This window comes from Pseudochaenichthys georgianus, chromosome 21 (genome assembly GCF_902827115.2).
Source record: "Pseudochaenichthys georgianus chromosome 21, fPseGeo1.2, whole genome shotgun sequence".
Taxonomy (NCBI): Eukaryota; Metazoa; Chordata; class Actinopteri; order Perciformes; family Channichthyidae; genus Pseudochaenichthys; species Pseudochaenichthys georgianus.
The window spans coordinates 24,588,928-24,610,836 of record NC_047523.1 but is presented as its reverse complement, the minus strand read 5'-3'; the positions used below and the strand labels follow the sequence as shown (position 1 = coordinate 24,610,836).

At 42.1% G+C, this 21,909-nt stretch overlaps 1 protein-coding gene across 4 annotated transcripts in view; it reads left to right on the top strand.

Moving 5' to 3' along the window:
* fmnl2a (formin-like 2a) overlaps window positions 1–21,909 on the top strand; it is a 47,319-nt gene that overhangs the window by 17,257 nt on the left and 8,153 nt on the right. For all 4 annotated transcript variants that reach the window (XM_034110634.2, XM_034110635.2, XM_034110636.2 and 1 more), the window contains exons 3-15: window positions 3,660–3,740; window positions 7,483–7,559; window positions 10,224–10,307; window positions 11,370–11,525; window positions 15,270–15,378; window positions 15,578–15,654; window positions 16,553–16,646; window positions 17,834–17,908; window positions 18,771–18,881; window positions 19,177–19,326; window positions 19,837–19,938; window positions 20,082–20,394; window positions 20,494–20,694. In XM_034110634.2, the coding sequence (XP_033966525.1) occupies window positions 3,660–3,740; window positions 7,483–7,559; window positions 10,224–10,307; window positions 11,370–11,525; window positions 15,270–15,378; window positions 15,578–15,654; window positions 16,553–16,646; window positions 17,834–17,908; window positions 18,771–18,881; window positions 19,177–19,326; window positions 19,837–19,938; window positions 20,082–20,394; window positions 20,494–20,694 (1,630 nt within the window). The remainder of the gene's footprint in view (window positions 1–3,659; window positions 3,741–7,482; window positions 7,560–10,223; window positions 10,308–11,369; window positions 11,526–15,269; window positions 15,379–15,577; window positions 15,655–16,552; window positions 16,647–17,833; window positions 17,909–18,770; window positions 18,882–19,176; window positions 19,327–19,836; window positions 19,939–20,081; window positions 20,395–20,493; window positions 20,695–21,909) is intronic.

Here is a 21,909-nt window from a genome sequence, read left to right as displayed (position 1 = left end):
CATCCGTATTTAAAAGTGACCTGTTTTTTCTGAACTTAACTTCATGAAGGTCTAAATTATTTGCTACTTGATAAAGTGCCAGGAAGTGCATGGTGTTAGATCCTTAATTTCCCCATCGTGTTAACATTCAGACATCCAAGAAAATTGCTTCACTATTCCTTCCTTTCCTCTCTTGTTTCCCTTACAAACAAATACCCATGACAGCACAGGCTGCTCTGGGAGTAAAGCACTTTCTGTGTCATAGCTACAGTGAATCTCTTTATGTAACCATGGCAACACTGATAGAGGGAGGCAGGGAAGCATAGATGACAGGTACATCCTCTTTGAAAAACAGGCCCCACAAACGCAGCCAGTGGTTGAAATATTAAAAAAAATTAAGGCAATTACGGGATGTTTATGAAATATGGAGGATGCTCTTGATGTGAACACAAGGTTAAAACATTCAAGAGTACAAAGGAAAAGTTATACAATGAATCCATCTCTGTAAAATCCTGGGACATTTGTATTCCTGTGGCTTTTTCCAAACAACACATTTTCCTCTACAGAAGTTCATACGCATCTTTAAACTTAAAAGCACCCTTACAAAGAAATGGCAAACAAGTGATTCTTAGCTGATTTCCCCTTTCCTCAGTAACTGCTCAGGTGCAGAGGGGGAAGCATATTAGTAATGTTTTAACTAGGGCTGTCAGTCGATTAAAATATTTAATCGCGATTAATCGCATGATTGTCCATAGTTAATCGCGATTAATCGCACATTTTTGATCTGTTCTAAATGCACCTTAGAGGAATATTTTTCAAGTTTTTAATACGCTTATCAACATATGAGTGGCCAAATATGCTTTATGCTAATGTTTATTATCATTTGAACAATGACAAATATTCTCATGAATATTAAACACAACAACCTGGAACCTCTCTCATTCAATACAAATTGTGTGTGTGTGTGTGTGTGTGTGTGTGTGTGTGTGTGTGTGTGTGTGTGTGTGTGTGTGTGTGTGTGTGTGTGTGTGTGTGTGTGTGTGTGTGTGTGTGTGTGTGTGTGTGTGTGTGTGTGTGTGTGTGTGTGTGTGTGTGTGTGTGTGTGTGTGTGTGTGTGTGTGTGTGTGTGTGTGTGTGTGTGTGTGTGAGTGAGTGATCGTTGGAGCTATGTGCAACTCAAGGCATATGCTCGAACGGGAGCTGCCTGGACGCTGCAATGATGTTCCTGCAATCATGAGTGTGCTGACTTCTCCTACAATGTCCCGCTGTCTGCTTCCTGCATCAAGTCAAGTGCTCGGCGCAGTTGTGTGGATAGGGCGCTCCTCTGTTTTCATTTAAACAGCTCCTTATATCAGTTAGCGCAGCTAGCTAGCACCAGATGCTAACAACAACAATAGCCGCGTTCACACTGCGGTACGGTAATGCACGTAAGGTCTCTCTCTCGCTCGCTCGGGCCACACACACACACCCTCCCGGTCCTCCCGATGGCCAGTCGGTGCCTGCCGGTGAGCGTGGAAGTGTGGTCTGCCACAAGCGGGCGGCAGGAGCGGGGCTGTCAGCAGCATCAGCTTGTAGATGGTATTTTAAACTCGATGCGCTCTGAAACTACGGGGCGGCCGAGGACACAAAATACACATGCGTTAATCGCGTTAAAATAATTAGTGGCGTTAATTTTTTTTTGCGTTAACGCGTTATTAACGCGTTAACTTGACAGCCCTAGTTTTAACCCCTCAAATTGAATCCTAACCAGATCCCCCGGACAAACTCTTTAACAGCAATGTTAAGAATGTGAGAACCTGTGCTCATAAAAACCAAACTAGGTTCCAAAATCTCCTGCTTCATGCATTTACTGCCAAACATTCCTCACATGTCTTTGCATGCAACAGGATATGTACAGTAGTTGTTATATGATTTATGATTTGGCAGACCAGCAGATAATTCTCGAGCAAAGAATCGCTCACATAGGTTTGACTGCCAGCTCTCTTTCCTGACGCCACTGTTGTCTTTCCTGTTTTTGTGACGGACGCACTCTGGCAGTGGTAAATGTGATGCTTCCGATATGGTGGTCCAGAGATTCCATCTGATCTCTCAGTATCTGTATCTGTAAAGGTGGAACATTGATGAGAACACATTCATAAAATATAACCCTTTACTAGACTTTTAGTATAGGCTACATCTTATGAAGCTGGACTGTCAGAGAGGAGATTTGATTCTATAGCTCAACAGTTTCTGGCGTTAGTGGCCATCCTTCATTACAGAGGAAACGCCTTTTACATGTTGTTGTCTTATCTTGAACAGCCATTGTCCTTTCTCAGCAAGTTCATGGCCACTGTCTTTAAATGACAAGTATTGGAAACCAGAGCAGAAATAGGACATCCCAGATAAGAAGAGGATAGAAAACAATCAAATCGGAAATGCAATGGTGGTGAAAATATTATTTTTTTAGAAGAGGTGGTCTTTGTTTCAAGTCAGCAGGCTAACCTCCACTATCAAACACTTTGGGGGAACTCTGGAGTCATTTTAATCAAAAAAGAGAATATGTAAAATATCTGCATTGACCAATGACGTGATGCAGCTCTGCTTGAGCTGAGTAAGGAATGTGTGACGTCTTACTGTAAAGATATGTTTTATAGATGTGCGTCTGAGATGCTTGCACACTCTGGTATGCATTGAAAATCAAAGATGGATGATATGGAACAGATAATAGTTCTTACGGTAGACTTTTCCTTGAAGGCCTGTCAATTGTTGTAGCTTATTGCTTAATTTATAATATGTTTTGAGTGTCGTATAAAGAGTATTATTCCTCAACGGTATGCTCCCCATTCTGACACTCTGTTGCGGTTGACTGTAGTGTGGTTAATCACTGAACTGAACCAGACATGCTGCTGTGATGTTGAGCTCAGTCTGATCCAAATACTGTTTCCCGCTTACTCACTGATCCAAATCCAGCACTAATCTCCTGTATTTATATTTAGAGCACAATCGTGAGGGGATTTGACCTAAAACCTGTTCCTGGCTGTGAACTTAAGAAAGGTGCGCACACAGCCACACACCTTGAAGAATGCCCAGGCAGTTGATGCAAATTAAAACCAATAATGATCATCAACAGCGTGATCTTTTATGATCTCTTGCAGGCTGAATGACCTTAACGTTCATATCTGAAGAGTTCGTCGCATTCCTGCTCTCATCTACCTGTTAAACCAAATAATTGATGCAGAAACCGCTGTTAAGCTTGAATATTTTATTAATAAAAGAATGGAAATCTGATTACAGTTTATGTTGTTGTCATGTGCCAGACCTGTTCTCTAATAAACAATACATTTGCTTTCACAGTACAGCAGAGGTGTCCACACAAGGTCTATTGTTAAAGTTCAACAGAGTTATCCTCATGAAGTGGAACCTAATCTGAGGTTTCCATCAATTGAAGGATGACTCATGTTTACTGTAGTTTACTCAAAGCCTGTTCAGTTTCAATATGATGACTTAAGATCAGTTTACCGGCAATGTGTCCAGACCTGTGAGGGTGTAATTATGTACTGTGCAATGGAATTGAATTGTCAACCAAATCCACAGAACCTCCTGATATGAGTAATTCATACAATGCGAGTATTACTTCTGTCCTTGTATTACACATGTTTTCAATTGTTCCACTCACTTTTTGTTATCCTTTTTTTTCATAGGAGCGATTCCAAGTGAAAAACCCGCCTCACACGTACCTCCAAAAGCTGAGGAGTTATCTAGACCCAGCAGTCACGAGAAAGGTGAGTGCCCTCGCAAACAGCCTATCCTGTTCCACTGCTGGAGCTCTTCCTTCCCCCCCGACCCTCTATCTCTCATCCAGGATGTCCCTACAGCTGAGGATCACTCTCAGAGCAGACAGCTTGGGAACTTAAGTAAACAGTCAACAGTGTGACTTAGTGAGAACAGAGGCCGTTGTTTATCTGGTACGCCCAGGTTTAAGAGACATCTGCAAAGCTGTAGTGTCATTTGGCAAAAACAGGGATTTAATTGATGTTGCATTGCAGCCGTGCAGGAGCTACTGGAGATATCGGGAGAGTCTTAGCGACATGATAAACAGATCTTATGTCATCTGTTTCTGTGGTTGCCTAGAAGCAGCAGAAGGGAGTAAGAGGAGGAGCTCCATGAAGAAAAGTATCAGCCGGCTCTCAGGCTTTGCCAACATGAAGTCTTCTTGGCCTGAGAGAGCTGTGGGGGCAGTGCTGGGAGACCAATCTCCGTGATAAACAAATTAGCCAGTGAACTCTGCCAGAATAACAACAAATGGCTTAATAATTCAGTTTGCACTGACTGGGATTTTACATCACAAAAAGCCAGCTAGAGCAGCATGAACAGAACTATAGTGACGAGGGCAAAGGGGGAAAGCAGAGGTGTATATAGAGACACACAAATTGCCTCAAATGACAGGACATACGCAGAGTTGTTGAATTCGATTTTTTTTTTAAATGCAAACAAAATAGTATTGTGTGAGATGGAGATTCAGACCTGCATTATTGAAGCGCAGGACAGTGATTCCCAATGGTGGTACCTCAGTCGAGCAGTTTTGTCAGGGCTGGTGGAAAGATTGTTTAGTAGCTTACACTAATTAAAAACATGTATCTACATATAGAGTCAGCCATAACACATGGACACCATGTGATGCAAAAAGTGTATTTGCAGCAAGCCCATAATGGTTCAACTTCATTTTGAAACAATTGGATACAAATAACAAATAAACAGTTGGTAAAAGTAGTAGCTGACATTTTAAAACAGCCAATACATAAATAACCCGTTATATTGGAATGCTGGAAACATGAGGGAGACAGTGAGCATTGCTCTATCTGAAGGTAATTACATCTTGTACCTAGGCACATAAAGTTACTTATTAACATGTTATCTCCATACAAATAATGGATTGTAAAAACAGCAGATTTTGATTGGCTCCAGAGGTTGTGCCTACACTAAGCTAAACTTACTTTCTCCTGAGTGTAGTTTCATATTTGGTTACAGAAACAGTGTTATCCATCTTCTCAAATAACTTTGTGAATAAACAAATGGGTGTGTTTACCCTTCTTGAATGAGGTGGTGCCCACGTTCACACTCGACTCAAAGTCATAGCTGAAGGACCTCAGACAGACTAGACAACATTAAATGTTTGTTAGTCCACTAGAGCTTAATTAAGTGACATTTATTCCCTCTACTTTTTTATGAACTCATCTGTGGCTGTATGGCTAATTGGTTGTTGGGACTTTATTCCACCACCACTCAAAGTTTGAGAGACATGCCAAAGCTTATTTTAGTTTATTTATCATCTTGTTAAGTCTCAAAGGCTGAGACACATGTGATTTTGGAAAGTCACCCTGCCTCGAAACGCTGCCTCTGCCTATACCTCACCTTGATCAAAGGCTTGAAGTAGACAAGGAAACAGAAGTTGCATGAAAGTAAAGTGCGAAGGAGAGGGAGTGAAATAGGAAGGCTGAATAATGGGAGAGAGGGGGCGATAGACAGAAAATGAGAGACAGACAAAAAAAGAAGCACAAGGGAGCACGGAGGAAAATAAAGAGCTATGGGCTTCTTTCTAAATTCCTGCTCCATCCCCCTTTTCTTCAAACCCAAAACAATTGCCACTTTGTGCCACAGTGAGAGAGCTGGAGGTCATTGCCTCTGCTTTCCATAGGCAGGCATTCCTCTGGGCAGCTCCCAGCCAATAGGCAGCCAAGGAGGAAGAACTCCAGTCCAACTCGTCCCCAAGAATGTATCAGCCATTGATTTGTTTCCAGGATAACCCCTCCTGAGCTCACACTCACCAACATCCCTGTCTCTCACTTTCTCCTTTCCCTGCTCCCTCCCTGTCTCCTCCTCTTCTTCTCTTTCCCCCTCCTGCCGTCCTCACCCTCTTCCCCCACAGTCGGCTCCTCTCTCTTCCTGCTCTCTGTGTTGCAGCTGGTAGTACTTAAAGTGTGGAGTGTAGGGCGTTTGGTGGAAGAAGAAGAAGAAGGGGGGGTGTCTGTGAGAGCCTGCACAGTACCCCTAAATGTGCTCTGCTCTCCACACAAACACACAAAGGGCTCCTCCCTAATAAAAACACTCTGTTTCTCATCTCCTCGTGTGCCAAACACACACCACCCAAGCCCAGACCAAAGAGAGACTCATGCTATGGGAACAGCTCTCTTCTCTGTGGATGTTAAGAATAGGTTAACTCAGGGCTGAGCTCGGTTTCCTCCCCGATACAAACGCATCATGGAAAGTGACCCTCCAACCCTGAGTGGATCTCTTCTCTTCTCTACTATACTATACTATTCTCTTCTCTTTTATTCTATTCTACTTTCTTCTCACATTTTAGATCAACCTATTAACCAAGTAAAAAGAATATATATATAATGTAGAAAGTTTGAGAGGAAGGTCATAATTAGAGCTGCTCTTTGCAATTGTCCTGCTGACGAGTATTCCTAAACAGTTTCGATTAATTGGTTTGTCTTAAAAATTAAAGTGACATCCTCAAATGTATTGTTTTGTTCGACCAACAGTCCGAAACTAAAACAGAGAAAAGCAACATTCCTCACATTTGAGACATTTTAACTAAGGATATTTTTGCATTGGTGCTTAATTACCAACTTATTTACTAAATATGTTACCTTTGCTATTGGACTTTTTGTGTCCTGGGGCTCTATAATGTAAGCTCAGAAAAAAAGAAATCGCTAAAAATGTTTTATATAAAATAATTATTCTCTTTAAAGAATAAGACATTTTAAGAATATAATTTTTTGTTTGATTGTCATGGGAAAAGAAGTTGTGATACAACAGATACACGCCCTCTCATCAGGGATTTTCCAATTCTGTGTGATCACCGTCATTCCCTTGCTGCTGCCGTTGTGTAACAGCCTGAAGGGCCTTTTGTTTCTTGGTCCTGCAGATAACCTCCTATCAGAGGCTGAAATCAAAGAGGAGCCGACTAATGTTCTCTGTTCAGTTTTGTTCACGGGCAGCTCATACCTTAATGCACGTTGCTCACACAGTAACACACTCCTAAACGGTAGCCACAGTAACAGGACAGAATGTGTGTGTGTGTGTGTGTGTGTGTGTGTTTGTGTTGCTGCTGGGTGTGCTGCTCGAGCTTGAGAGGTAACCAATTAGGTTACTTGATTTTATCACGGTGGTACTAGTAGGGATTACAGCTACATAAAGAACAAATGTGAGCAAACAAGATAATATATATTCACAGTTTCCAATGAGTCAGCTTGCCTCCTCTGATAGCCGGTTGGATTGTTACTGGCAAGTTCGAGGCCCACTTAAAAATCGAAAGAAAACCCCAACCCCAATCCCAACTTTATCAGTTGCCTGCTTTCACATGTGTATGTCACATGTTGCGTCCATGCCTCTCTGTCTGGCCTTTCTATCAAAAAAGGTTTTCCACGCCAAAACATCCCTACCCCGCTACTTGATGATTTACAGTACTAGTGGTACAATGACTTATTAACCCGCCCCCCCCCTTTTTTCCTTCCTCAGAAATTCAGACGGCGAGTTCAGGAGTCCACCCAAGTCTTGAGAGAACTGGAAATTTCGTTACGGACCAATCACATAGGGTGAGTCACTGCAGGATTGTGTGTAAAGCTTGTGTAGTATTGAATGTCCCAGACCTGGTTATATTAGATTGAGGGGGAAAAAGTCTGACATTCCAGACACCCGGAGACGCAGAGTTTGACACTAACCACCAGCACCACCACCCCCATCCCGCATTCATTTCAGTGTGCATGCCCAATATTACACAGAGAGCCATGGGGCGATTGAGAAAAGATGAATTGATTGATTGTTAAGAGTAAACGTCACGTGAGCAGCCTCTACAAATGAAAACACGATTCTCTTGCTGCACAGCTTGAAGCATAAGTGTTTCAGTCTGCCGTCCTTAAGGTGTTTTATTTCAGATGTAACAAGATATCATGATTTCCCAACAGATAAAAACACAGCAGCATTGTGTGTAATTCCAGGTATTCAAGAATAACAAGCCTCAGCCTGCTGCTGCTGATATTGATTCAGCGTTGTAGTCATCTTAAAGGAAAGATCAATATCTCTATGAGCGTCACACAATGTCCCAGTGTTTGGTCTGGCAATAGATCATAGGGCCTATCTCTGTGATTAGAGACCCTGATAGGTAACGACTCTGATAGATTGCTCATTAATTAGACCTAATGCATTCTGGGATCTGGAGGACTCTGGGACATCATTTATCAAGGCAACTCTTAAAGAAATGCAGATTAAGCATAGGGATGAGAGAATGTTGTTTGGTTGAATTTTTTCACAAAGTAGAAAACTGTGCTTACGGGTTATTCATAAATGAAGCCCCAGGATGGTTTTGTTAGCATTGCTGACCAGGGCTAGCAGCTAGGAGGAGGCTGAAGGTGGGAGACATGGAGACCCTTTGTAGGACAGGAAGAGGCTGCCACGAGAGCTGGTCACAGACTGTTGTGACAGCCAAAGATATGGTGGTTACACAACCAGACCTCAAATAAATGTAATCTAAACTACATCTCTTAATCCCTCTGTTTTTCTATTTTCCTCCCTCCCACACACACATATTATTAGACTCCAATTCATGTATTTCGCTGACTCTCACACAAATCATCTAATTTTTCTGACAACACCGTCTCTCACACACTGTTTACACATCGATCAGATTCAGCTCTTCAGACCAAAATAAACTCAAACCACAGCCAGAGACGATGTCCGTCTGGCAAATCAGTCGGGGCATTGTTTACATGGATGCATTCCTTTTAGAGACCTTATGTTGGCAAACTAGATCACATAAATAATCTAGATTAGACCAAGTGCTACCACAATGGCAATGACAGGGAGTGAGATTGAGATAGGAGGGCTTGGCAAGGGAGCAAGATGTCACCCACTCAGACAGTGAATAACGTCTGCTTCTTTTCAGAGGTTAAACAGAGAAATATATCTATCATGTAGGCAATGTATAAAGGGTAGATTGTCCCTGTACAAGCACTGCTGAATATACCCCCAGCTCCTCACATGTTGCTCAGTGGTCAACAACATTTGGTGAATGGGAGGATTGTTAGTTAGTGTCCTGTGGTAATGATTACCATGTGTCCCGACAAGCCCTTTTTAAAGGCCCCACCAGGCACCGCTTTACTGGACGCTCTCGTTAGAGTTACTCACTCCCATATAGTTACACCACAGGGGAGCTAATAAAGAAACAGCTATTGGATTTTTAAAGCAGTTTAACCTTACATCTTCATCTGATCAATACCACTCAAGCCCACCCGCTTGTCATTATGTTTATGTCTTCTAAATGTCTCTAATCACTGAGCAATCAGGCCTATTGAAGCCGTTGGGTCTCCAGTAAATGGCACCCTCATAGGATGCGATTTAAATAAAGATGTTCTGTGATTCCACTCGCTCTGCTTATAAATATGGAGAGAGAACAGCACATGCCAACTGTAGCGGGAGCTTTGCCTTAGAAAGGCCCACTTCAGTCTCTGTAAAGAGAGGTGAGAATGGGCTTTTGATCATTCTGATGGCATGTCTTTACAACAGTTGCAAACTATGTGTGAGGTTAGAGAAACGGCAACAGAGTAAACTCAATAATGAGATTCTGTATGTGTTCGGATGCCTGGGCTTTTCCATGCTGGATATGTTTGCTGCTTTGAGCCGGTCAAACGGGTCATTACAATTCCTCTTGGCAAAGGGAGGGAGACATGCAGGGAGAGAGAGGGAGAATAATCTGAAAACATCTGTATACCAATGTCGGGTATGGTTAAAGCCTGCATAGAATATTATAACACATTATGCTAAACAAAAAGGCACTTAAAAAATATCTCAACGTTATTGTAACAGCAGTACTTTTGCTGTATTATTTATTTTGGTGCATTTTGTCTTTTTTTAAATGCTGAATGACAGGCATGTCAATTGCTAGACATGTTAAATATTCACATGAGCACGCATGCTAATAAAAACATGCCTGGGTTTCTTGGCAGGTAACATACAAGTAAAAAGAATATAACATTCTTTAAATGTTCTGTTTTTAAAAACATGTGTTTTTTTCCAGACTCAGAGAATGAGTTTTTAAGCTAAGATTAACCCAACAGCAATGAGCTTTTGAAATCCATTCAACTGCAAAGCCCCCAATATTAAACAATTCTGGTTCTGGTTGTTTTGAAGGTGTGTCCCTTCTAAAATGTATTTTAGTAAGACTTTGTTTGCTGATAAACTTTTGTGTTTCTCTTTCTCTTCAGGTGGGTGAGGGAATTCCTAAATGAGGATAACAAAGGCCTGGACGTGCTGGTGGAGTATCTTTCTTTTGCACAGTATGCCGTCACGTAAGTCACTACCAGCACTTTTTTTCCAACTAACTATAGTCTATATGCAGAACTCACAAGTGGCACAATGCTGCTATTCTGCACAGCCGCTGATGCATCTCCACCACCACTAATGCTGCTGCTTCTGCTGCCTGCTTGTCAGAAACACTGAGTCACTCGAGGCCAATTGCTGACACATTGGCACGTTGTATTGTACCAACCATAGGCTTCTATTCATGGATTAATGGTGTGATTATTAGTCAGTCACAAGGTCCCTGTTCAGGGCCAAAGAACCAGGCAGTTAAATTGTTAATTCAGCCTCCCTAATTCACCATATGTTATTATGGTCTGTCCACATTATGAATGGTTAGCCGTAAAAGTGTGTTTACCCTCAGTACCACCACTGCAGTATAAAGGTCATGGAAACGACCAGTCTAAAAAGTGAAATGGATCGTAGCAGGTATGCTGTAACTACCAGCTCTTTCCAATGTTTCTGCCAAGTACAACAAAACCTGAGACACTCAGCCTAACTATTATTTCTAAACCAAAAACCTGAAATGTTAGCGTTAGCACTGGAGTCGAGAACATTTCACCTCTCCTGGCACACATTAGCACGAGACCAATATGTGAGATACATTATATGGGACTAATAGGTAATTTGTCTATGTCTCTATTTATATATACATTTATATTTAATTATGTTAGCTGCTCATGTTACAGACAGAAGTGTGTGGTTAGTTGAGCTTAGCTAGTTATTTGTCTTAGCTAGGCTAGTTAGCTACTGTAGCTAAAAGGTACTTTTATGAATGCCAGGCAATAATACAGTGATGTTATTCAATAAATATTTCTGGTAACTTTGTTGAATGTTTTACTGTTACGTTTCATATAAAGTTTGTTTTAAGGTGTAAAATCAGACCTTATAGACATTTACTAAAAACAACACACAATTATTGATATATTACCAATGTTTTTATTGTTTTCAAAAAACCATATTGTAATGGCTTCAATAAAGCTTGAACTATTGGCAAGTGAATGCATACTGAGTAGTTTCTTATTATATGTGTTGTTTACTTGGTGCAACAGGTTTGATGGAGACTGTGTGGAGAACAACCCAGATGCTCCTATGGACAAGTCAAAGCCCTGGAGCCGCTCTATAGAAGACCTGCATGGAGGAGGCACCCTGCCGTCGTCTCTCAGTGGGAATGGCATCACACGAGCTGGGCGACATTCCACGATACGGTAAATAAGCACACACATTGATGGTTAAGAAGATTTACCAATGCCCATGTGTGTTTGTGTGATTTCTGTGTTTGTAGTTTACTGTACCAAGTGTTTATCTGGAGCATCCAGTCACACCATATGATGCCTCAGCAGCCCTTTTATGTAGTCATGAGGTCTGTAAGACTTTAGATGGCTTAAGACACATTTCTGCAGCATAAGGCAAACTCTCTTTGTCTAGGTTTTTAGGATTGTCAAACACAGACTGAAACATCTGTTCAAGGACCAAGTCTGTTTTGTTTTTTATGAACACCAAAAAAACATATTAACTCCAAATCCCGAGCAGAAGATTTCACAGAAGTTAATGTTTAAGTTGATGCTAATGTATGCTCTGAAGAATAAATCCCATTAATTTGTGCATTATTTCACTAATCCTCCATGTCATGCCTTTGATGTTTCAGTACAGCACCCACTATGACTTCGGTTAACTTGAACACACTGTACACAGAGCACCATTGATCCAATGAGGCACATGCCTCTTTAGTATTATCCTTGCATGGTGTTATCTATGTTCGTTATTCTCGCGTTCAGGAGAGAAGCTTTAAAAAAGAGACTAATTGAGTCTCTGAGAAGGTTCAAATGTATACTTTAATTAATAAAAAGTGCGGTAATGGTACAAGCAGAAGATGGTTCAGTGAGGAGAGAAAGGCTGCAGCTTCTTCTCGCTCTCGCAGTGGCAGCCAGAGACCTCACAAGCCTTCGTCTTTCCCCCTTGCTGGCTGTTTGCTCCTCCTCTCTGGGGGCTGTGGTGACGTAGGGGGACTTCCCCCCTCGTTCTTCTGTGTCCGATATTGCGTTAAACAGAGGATTTCGACATTTTACATTCATTGCTTACTTCCACATGTCTTTTCTCCTCCTTATCTCTTTCATAACTTTATATGTAATACATGTTAACGGCGTCAATAGCCACTTTAATGATACTAATGGACGGTAGTCCTGAATGTCGTCATGAAGGATTTTCAAAATAAAAGCTTGGTATTGAGAACTTCCGAATAAAATAGCATTTCAACTGATGGTATGTTTAAGGTACATTATGCCATAAAACATTGATTTTAATTTCTAACAATGGTAATCAAAACTTATTTTCCATTGCCTATTGTCTCAAAAGTACTTTAAGTAACACATGTGAAATAAGTAAATGTGGCATTCAGGTATTTTTGTTCTCCTTTGCTCTCCTGTGTTAGTGTTTTTGATCTATTTAGAGTTTGCAATCAGTCGTAGATAGTCTTAGATATGAAAGCCGCACCTATTACACTATTTAAGCTATCATGACATGTTTTAATCCGCAATGATTTCCAGACAGTGATGGCTTGTTTAATCATCATCAGGACATATTTATTCTTGAACTCATTGTTTTTTTAATTGTTACAACTATATTATCAATATTGGCCCATATCAGATTATCACCCACACATTTGCTTCCTCCGGATGTACCCTTGTATCCTCAGCATCTGCAGTGTGTGTAACAGTGTCTTCAGTGAGCCTGACTGTCTCTTCTGCTCTGTCCTGGTGTTCCTCTATAGTCATCTGCTCCTCTGTCTGCCAGTCATCAACAGCAGGCAGGTCTCTCACCTTGCTGGCTCACAGTTCTCTGCAGCTTTACCCTGCATCCCTGCTCCCTCCCAAGACACACACACACACACACACACACACACACACACACACACACACACACACACACACACACACACACACACACACACACACACACACACACACACACACACACACACACACACACACACACACACACACACACACACACACACACACACACACACACACACACACACACACACACACACACACACACACACAAAATTCCCCTGCCTCATTGTACTTTATACCTCCCTGCTAGTGCGGCCCAGTTTATTTGTCCCGCTGTCTGTGTCGGGGATGTGAATTATTTGTACTGCCAGCCTCCCCTCCCGCGCTCAAGACTGAATTCTCCTCTCCTCGGAGCAAATGGGTTTTTCTTCCCTCATTGTTCTTGCCTCTGTGCCTGTGTGCTGCTTGTGTGGCTCCCTAAATGCCATTCTGTGCAGAAGCTAGCCTAGTTTCAACAAAAGCCCTATAAAAGTGAAGGCTTTTACTAGGCTTAGGTAGCCTCTGCTCTAACCATGTTCTGTATTTTGGATTTCTGCTAATAGTTTTTGAAGCATTTGCTCTTGTGGTTTATAAATTCTTTAATATCCATAATACAGAATATTTGTCCCTTATTGTGCTTATCTCGCTTTAGCTTAGCTTTGATTTAGAATAATGTAAGATCCAATGGGTGTCAAATTAATACTTGTATATGTCTTCTTCAAACTGCCATCTTGAAGGACACCAAGCACACTGAGCTGTCCAAAGTGCTCTGAAATACGACGGTATGGAATGTGCTGGAAATACATAGCTGTGTTAGACCTGTATCTTATATTTATACATGTAGTATTCGGTGTTGTCCTGTGGTGTTATTTGTTGTGCACAAGCTGTTTTGGGAAGTTACATTAAATATTCACATTCAGGGAAGGATTCTGTGATTGAAGAGAATAAAGCTGTCTACTCAGCTCTCCTCTTCCTTCAGTTTTCAACTCCTTTCCTGCTTGGAGTCATATTCAAGTTGCAGTGTTTGATATAAAAGTTTAGTTGAGCAATTTCAGACAAGTCAAAGCAGGTCAAGGTGTAACATATTGCATAGTCATTTATCATCACTTTGAGACTAAGAAATATTGTTACTCATTTCCTCAAAATTGTGCCACGCCTCCGTTTGGATGTGTATTACCGGAAGAACACCTTTTTTAGGATTGTTGCCACATCCTGCTTAACATAACAAGTAGAATGCTTATTATTTAAATGACATACAAACTAACAAAGTAAACATTAGACAACATTTTTAAGACATGGTTAACTGAAACATGTTGTACATCAACAAACATTCATGATTCAAAAATAGTTCTACATCTGTCTTTGAACTGCTGACACACACACACACACACACACACACACACACACACACACACACACACACACACACACACACACACACACACACACACACACACACACACACACACACACACACACACACACACACACACACACACACACACACACACACACACAGCAAAGTCAGGCCTTTAGGCATGGGAGCCGTGTCTATCAGTAGCCTGAAGACACATTTTCCCCCAGAACTCAGGGCGGTGATTGAACCTCGTGACAAAAGTCTGAAAATAAACCGTTTAGCTCTGACTGGCTCTGCATATCATTCAGTAATACTGCTGCTCTAGCATTCTTTTTCTTATTGTGAGAGTTGCACCAGGAGAAAAAAAATGCCTTGTTTTCGTCCACACAAAGCAGCACAGTCAGTGTGTTGCATGCAAATGACTTGCTTCTATTGTGTTAGCCATAAGTGATCTTTGTTAAGGACATACACTTAAAACAATTGAAAGGGGGCATCCTGTTGCCCCTGGCGAAGGCTGTAGATTATATGGTCTTTGTGTGTGTTAATGTAACGTGGTGTGGCAGTTTAACAGCCTCCCTATGTGAAGTAGGTGGTGTGTGATGGAGACTCATTCACAAATAGCATCTGTTTTCTTATTTATCCGGGCCTCGTGCACTCTTGTTTGTGTTCAGAAACTCAAAGGTTGTCCCTTTTTATTTTGGTAAAAAATGTTCCTCTCATCACTAACTGTCTTTTGTCTTTTCTATCTTTTGTTTTTTTAGCTCCAACACACTGCCGAGCCGGAGAACTCTGAAAAACTCCAGATTGGTCTGCAAGAAAGATGATGTCCACGTCTGCATCATGTGCCTGCGTGCTATCATGAATTACCAGGTCAGTCCTGTGCACACAGACGGCATGTCCCTCTGGACTAAAGCACACTTATCTAACTGCAGTCAAATTCAATTTGTCCCACTGCTAATGCTCCACGTTTCATTTATTATGCAGGGGGATGCACCTCCTGCTCTTCCTCTCTGTCAATTAGCTTATTTGTATCTGTCTCTCTCCGTCTTGTTTGCTCTTCATCTCCTAGTATGGCTTCAACATGGTCATGTCCCACCCACATGCTGTGAATGAAATCGCACTAAGTCTCAACAACAAAAACCCAAGGTAAGTTAAACTGAAAATCACAATTTCCATTATTATTTCCGTGTTTGGATTTGTTTACGTTGCTCTTTTCTTTTCTTTTCCTGTCAAGAAAGACACATAAAATATCTCACTCAAAGGAATTGTATAGCATTTAGAGCTCAACAAATCCAGATATAATACCAACAGACCCCAACCCATAATGGAACATTCAGAGTCCAAACATTAGTCTCAGTGCACATGAACAGAGCGAGAGTTTCTTTGTAGCTCTCGGGCACATTCATCCCGACAGACGGGTCAGGGCACCTCTGGCACACTCCACCACACGGGCAGCTGCTCACCGAGACAGCAAACTGTGTGTGTGTGCGTGTGCGTGTGCACTTTGTGCCCAGAGGCTCAAGGATTTCCTCAAAAGTGGATGTGAAACCGCTCGCATCACCTGTCACATCATCTCATCCAGGCAGATACATCCTGCATGAATGAACTGGAGACTGGGCACACACACACACACACACACACACACACACACACACACACACACACACACACACACACACACACACACACACACACACACACACACACACACACACACACACACACACGGGCCTGTTCATTTTTTAAAACTTGCCTTTTAATGTAGTGGATAAGATACTTTTGTTTCTCTCAAGTTTGACACTACAGAGTTATTTTTTCCAAGTTACTAAGAGTTAGTTCATGTGGCTAATTCATATTTATAGGATATATATATACACAAAATAATAGACATTGTAATTATCACCCATATATATCCAAACTACAACTTCAGCATTGGCAGGATCTTAAATCACACTGTTTTCCGCGTTGTTAAAGTACAGGTTGCCACAGTGCTGGCTGTCATTTACTAACCATCCTCGTCTTTATTTATCTCCCTGTTTTGCAGAACTAAAGCTCTAGTCTTGGAGCTCCTGGCGGCAGTTTGTCTCGTGAGAGGAGGTCATGAAATTATTCTCTCTGCGTTCGACAACTTTAAGGAGGTACGAGCTGCACGGAGAGGGAAAGTGGGGTCTAAGGAGACAGATATGTCATTACATTCGACTGTGCATTTCAAACGGTGACTCAGCCCTGGAGGAATGCTTTGCCGGCAGATGTGAGAGCAGCAGATTCCTCAGGATAGCATCATATAATGAGCTCTTTGTCAACAGATTACATACTTTAGCTGAATAGCACAGCAGGACACACTTGGCTACCAGAGAAAAAAAGTGTGTTAACTAGATTTAGCAGATACATCAAAGCTCAAAATAGTAGAAATACGCAACAGACAGCCTTGGCTGACCCATGTCTGTCTGGATAAGGTATTCTGGCTGCTGGAGGAAAGAGTGTGAAGGGCGTTGGAGCTAACAGCCACACTTTATAGCATAGGACCCGCAAATAATCGGCCGACTGCAGTTAATGCAATATTTACAGCCCTGAATGAAATATTGAGTGTTGATCTCAGTGGTAATGGCATTAGAAGGAGAAGAAGGCTAAGGGAGAACGCAGCTCTACTAATGAGATGAAACTTTGTGTCATGATAGTGTAGGCTGCTGGAAGCATTTGAGAACTCGTTCACATTTCCGTATCTTTCTGCAGTGAATTGAGGGCACATTATGGTGGTCCATTTTTAAAAAAGCCCTTTGATATCTGATACCCTGTGAGTGATGAAGGGGCTGAGACTCAAACATTGCACCCTCCTCTTCCTCCCTCCCATCATTCTCAATTATTCATCATGCTCCATCTCCCTCATTGCCATCCAGATGAACGGTCTGATCTGCAGAGCATCTCTCCTTTTTTATTTTTAATCTCCCAAATTCCAGTTCCGATAAGCATGGGGAAATTACGACGTACATGAGATACAAGTTTGTATCACATGCAGCAGGTCATGAATATCTGAGCTGTGATGTATTAAGCAGCATTTTATTTTCATCTTCACCAAATAATGATAACCTCTGGTTTTCTGACTGGGATTGGCGATGTTAAATATTAAATGGACCATGACGTAACAGTTCTCGTTAATATTGATGGGAAAGCATTCATCTAGTGTCACTGTGTGTATCACAAAAGTTAAAGCACAAATGAAAAATGTTTTTGTCTCAGGCAGTGATTGGTGCATAAATGCCTTCTGGTTGCTCTCTACACCTAAACTGCAATACATAGAATAAGTGAGATGTGTTTTTTTTTGCAGGTGTGTATCGAGACACAGCGGTTTGAGAGGCTGATGGAGTATTTCAAAAACGAGGACAACAACATCGACTTCATGGTATGAAATATAGACATTTTAAACACAACTGAACAATAACCCAACAAAGAGTGCAGCTTTGCTTCCACTTTGAAGATACACACTCGGCTATCAGTCTTTGAAAGAGCCCTCTAATTTAAGTCCTCACTGCACAAACCGCAGATATGTGGCGCATCAAACTGGAGTGACCATAAGCTCTGCCAAGTCTGTCCTCTCCAGGCAGAAGAGTGCTAATTGCTCTGGCAGATAAGATTAAAAGACGCTGTGAAGAAAGTGCCAACTTGGACCGTATTTTACTCAATGTGTGTGTCCATCTAAGTGTCTTAATTGATAAGAGGCCAACACTGCATGTGCGCGTGAGTGAAATCCAACCGATGCTGTGTGTGAAGGACTTCACCTCACAAGGCCACTCACAGTCCCTTGATAGGCCGTCGTCTGACAGCAGCAGTAAAGCAAACAGACTCTGTCAAAGCTGCCATGTCACACAGCGACAACAGAGCTTCTTTCCGATAGCTCATTAGGCCATGTCAGGGTGAGAAGAAGTGTGTGTGCATCACACACTGTGGGAAGAAGAGCCTCCTGGATCTGTTTACACAGCTTCCCATGGAGTCGAACTGGCTCTTTTTGTTAATTAGTTTGTTCAGATCCTCTTTATCTGCCAGATAAGCTTCTCTACCCGCAAAGCAGCTATAATAATAAAGCTTTATACACACAATGTCAGTGGAAGCCATATTTAAAGGCCTTAGATGTGATAGTAAGCATTACGTCATTTCACAGTGTCATTAACACACACACATTATATGATTGTATATGATTGACATGATTTAAAAAAACCTGTTCTGCAGTTCACTAGTTCACTCTTTCTTCTGTTGTTATTCCACAGGTGGCCTGTATGCAGTTCATCAACATAGTTGTGCACTCAGTGGAGGACATGAACTTCAGAGTTCACCTACAGTTCGACTTCACCAAGCTGTGTCTGGACGACTACTTAGACGTGAGTTGAGACGTAATGCTGTAGGAACATTCACAGACAGACCAAACACTCCCGCTCTTGATATTCAGCCCAGACAGAGCAGAGGTTGTCGTTACACAGAGAAGCAGTCAATAGTGTGTTTTCCATGACCTCAGAAGAAATATCTGTCAGTTCTTTAACTCCTCGTCTCAGAGGAGATCAATGCTAGCTTCGGGGTTTGAGATGTCGGCTTAGTGCGGTGAACTGAAGAAGCAAATGTCTCCCACCTCTCACTCCCCAACTGTCTGAATGTTATCATATCTTTACTTTTCTCCAGAAACTAAAGCACACAGAGAGTGACAAGCTGCAGGTGCAGATCCAGGCCTACTTGGACAACGTGTTTGACGTGGGAGCCCTTCTGGAGGATGCAGAGACCAAAAACGCAGCGCTGGAGCGTGTGGAGGAGCTGGAGGAGAACATGTCACATGTGAGAGCCTGGGACTTACTATGATCTCATGCTTTCCCTTAACTGCCAGACACTTTAAAAAGACAGAGTGCTCACTTTATAAGGACACTTAGAATTCCTTAAAATCTGTAGTCTATGTTAACATATTGAGTTGGATGCTGCTACCATGTTGGCAATTACAATATATTTAATGTTGAGCATTCAAAGTGTATTCTTTGTGATATTTTAGTTTTCTGCTGTTGATATGTATATATTTGCTGTTTATGTTCATTTTTATTTAATTATATTTATTCTTTATTTCAACTTTTAAGTATTTTAATGCCTGAACACATTGCTGCTATAACAATATCATTTCCTAATTTGGGATGAATATAGGATCGATCTACCTCAATAACTACTCTATATATAAGGACACACACTTTATGTAACATTTAGAACTTTGAAGTCTTCAAAATGTGGTGTCTATGTTAACATATTTAGTTGGAAGCTGCCACCGCAACAACTTAATTTCCTGGCTATTCATCATTTTAGATGACAGAGAAGCTGCTGGACACGGAGAATGAGGCCATGTCAAAGATCGTGGAGCTGGAGAAGCAGCTGATGCAAAGGAACAAGGACCTTGAATCGATCAGGGTCAGTCTCAACCTCACATGTATCTTTTAGGTTTCCATTAGACACTCACTATTACACACACTAAACACTAAACACAAATGATGAGTTAGAAAATACTTCCTTAACTAATCTTAACTCACTGTGTCGGTCCATCTCACACACAGGAAGTGTACAAAGACGCCAGCTCTCAGGTGCACTCGCTGCGGCTGGTGCTGAAGGAGAAGGACGAGGCCATCCAGCGGCAGAGTAACCTGGAGAGGAAGATCCACGAGCTGGAGAGACAAGGCACCATCAAGATCCACAAGAAGGGAGACGGAGACATCTCCATCCTGCCCTCCCCCCCCTCGGGGGCAGAGGGCCTGCCGGGTGCTGTGATGGGAGGGAACGGTGCTGCCTACAGTCCCAATCATATGGGGGTCGTATCAGCGGGTCCACCTCCACCTCCTCCAGCCCCCCCACTGCCACTGAACGGCACATGTGGGTTTCAAATGAGTTTAATAGCATCTAAGCTGAAATAATATACACAGTTTGCATGTCTGTTGAAAAGTGTTATCGAGCGTCTTTCTTCTCTCTTAGTGTCAAACGGACCGTCAGCCATCCCTGCAGCAGCAGCAGCTCCCCCACCTCCTCCCCCGCCTCCCCCTCCGCCTCCTCCACCAGGCCCGCTCTCACAGTTCTCAGCACCACCACCACCTCCTCCTCCTCCGCCTCCTCCCGGAGCCCCCCCACTGCCCGGCTGTGGGACGCCCACTGTCATCATGAACTCTGGGTTAGCAGGTAAGGTCGTCTCATACACGCTTGAGTCAGGTGTGTGTCTCTGTGTGAGTTATGTGTGTGTTATTTGCTATTTTCAGTTATATTAGACTCATTTCCCAACTGCTTTCCCCCGCTGCTCATTCTAAAGGTTGAAACACTTGAAAGGCTGGAGGTGCTGCTGGGAGGCTTTAGTGGCTTTAGTCGCTTTAATAAGCCTTTTGCAACTGATTACCTTTTGTTCAACAACGTTGGTCTTTATATGTATTTGTATGTTTAATAAATAGCAGACAAGTACAATCCCATCAGCCCATCAGAGTTGAGACAGTTGACAGTGTTTGTGTCTGAAACCTACCAAATGAACGTTGCCTATCAAGTGTACTAAAAGGCATGCTACTGCTTAGATTATTGATCAATAAAAGGTCAGACCCCCATGTGACTCATTGAGACTTCTCCACTGCATGTAGATGTGGGTGCACTTCCCGGGGTGTGCATGCGTGCGTGTGTAAGCAACACTTCCTGAGATCCAAAACAGTGATGTCAGTCAGTCAGTCAGTCAAATAAAAGTCTTTTAAGTTAGATTTGAAACGAATGCATCCTTCACTGTGTGTTTGAGATGGGCATGTGTACTTTCTCACTAACTCTGCCAATTTCTTAACGATTTATCTTTGGATTGTTTCTTTTTCTGCCAACCAGAGGGACCCATCAAACTTTCCTGTAGGTTCTGCTTGTCGTGTTCGGTGTTTTGTTCTGTTCCCTTCCTTTATCACAAGTTTTTGAAAATGGTATTTTCAGTCTTTGTATCTCCGTAGAAAGCAAACAAAAAAAGTCCCATTTGTGTAATTCATGGCCCTTTTTTTCACGTTTCTCAAACACATGATCTCTTTTTCTAACATGAGCTTGGCAGCATTTCAGAACCACATATTACAACAATCTGTGCACTTTGACTTCATGAATTATTTCGTCATGCAGCTGTTTTCCTCTCGCGTTGAGACTTCCTGTGAACAATTGTGATGATTTCAAACAATGAAAATACCATATTTCAAAATCCTGCATGATTCACACCTTGCTGTAGTTTTGTTAAAGTGTATGTGTTTGTTTGTCTGAATGTAGTAGTACATCTCAGTGTTGTTTGCATGCTGAAACAGAGGGACCTGCTGTGGCACGCTGATGATAGAGCACCAGAGTTGGAATGCTGTTTACCTTCTCGTGGCGGCCTTATCTCTGTCCCTGCTGACA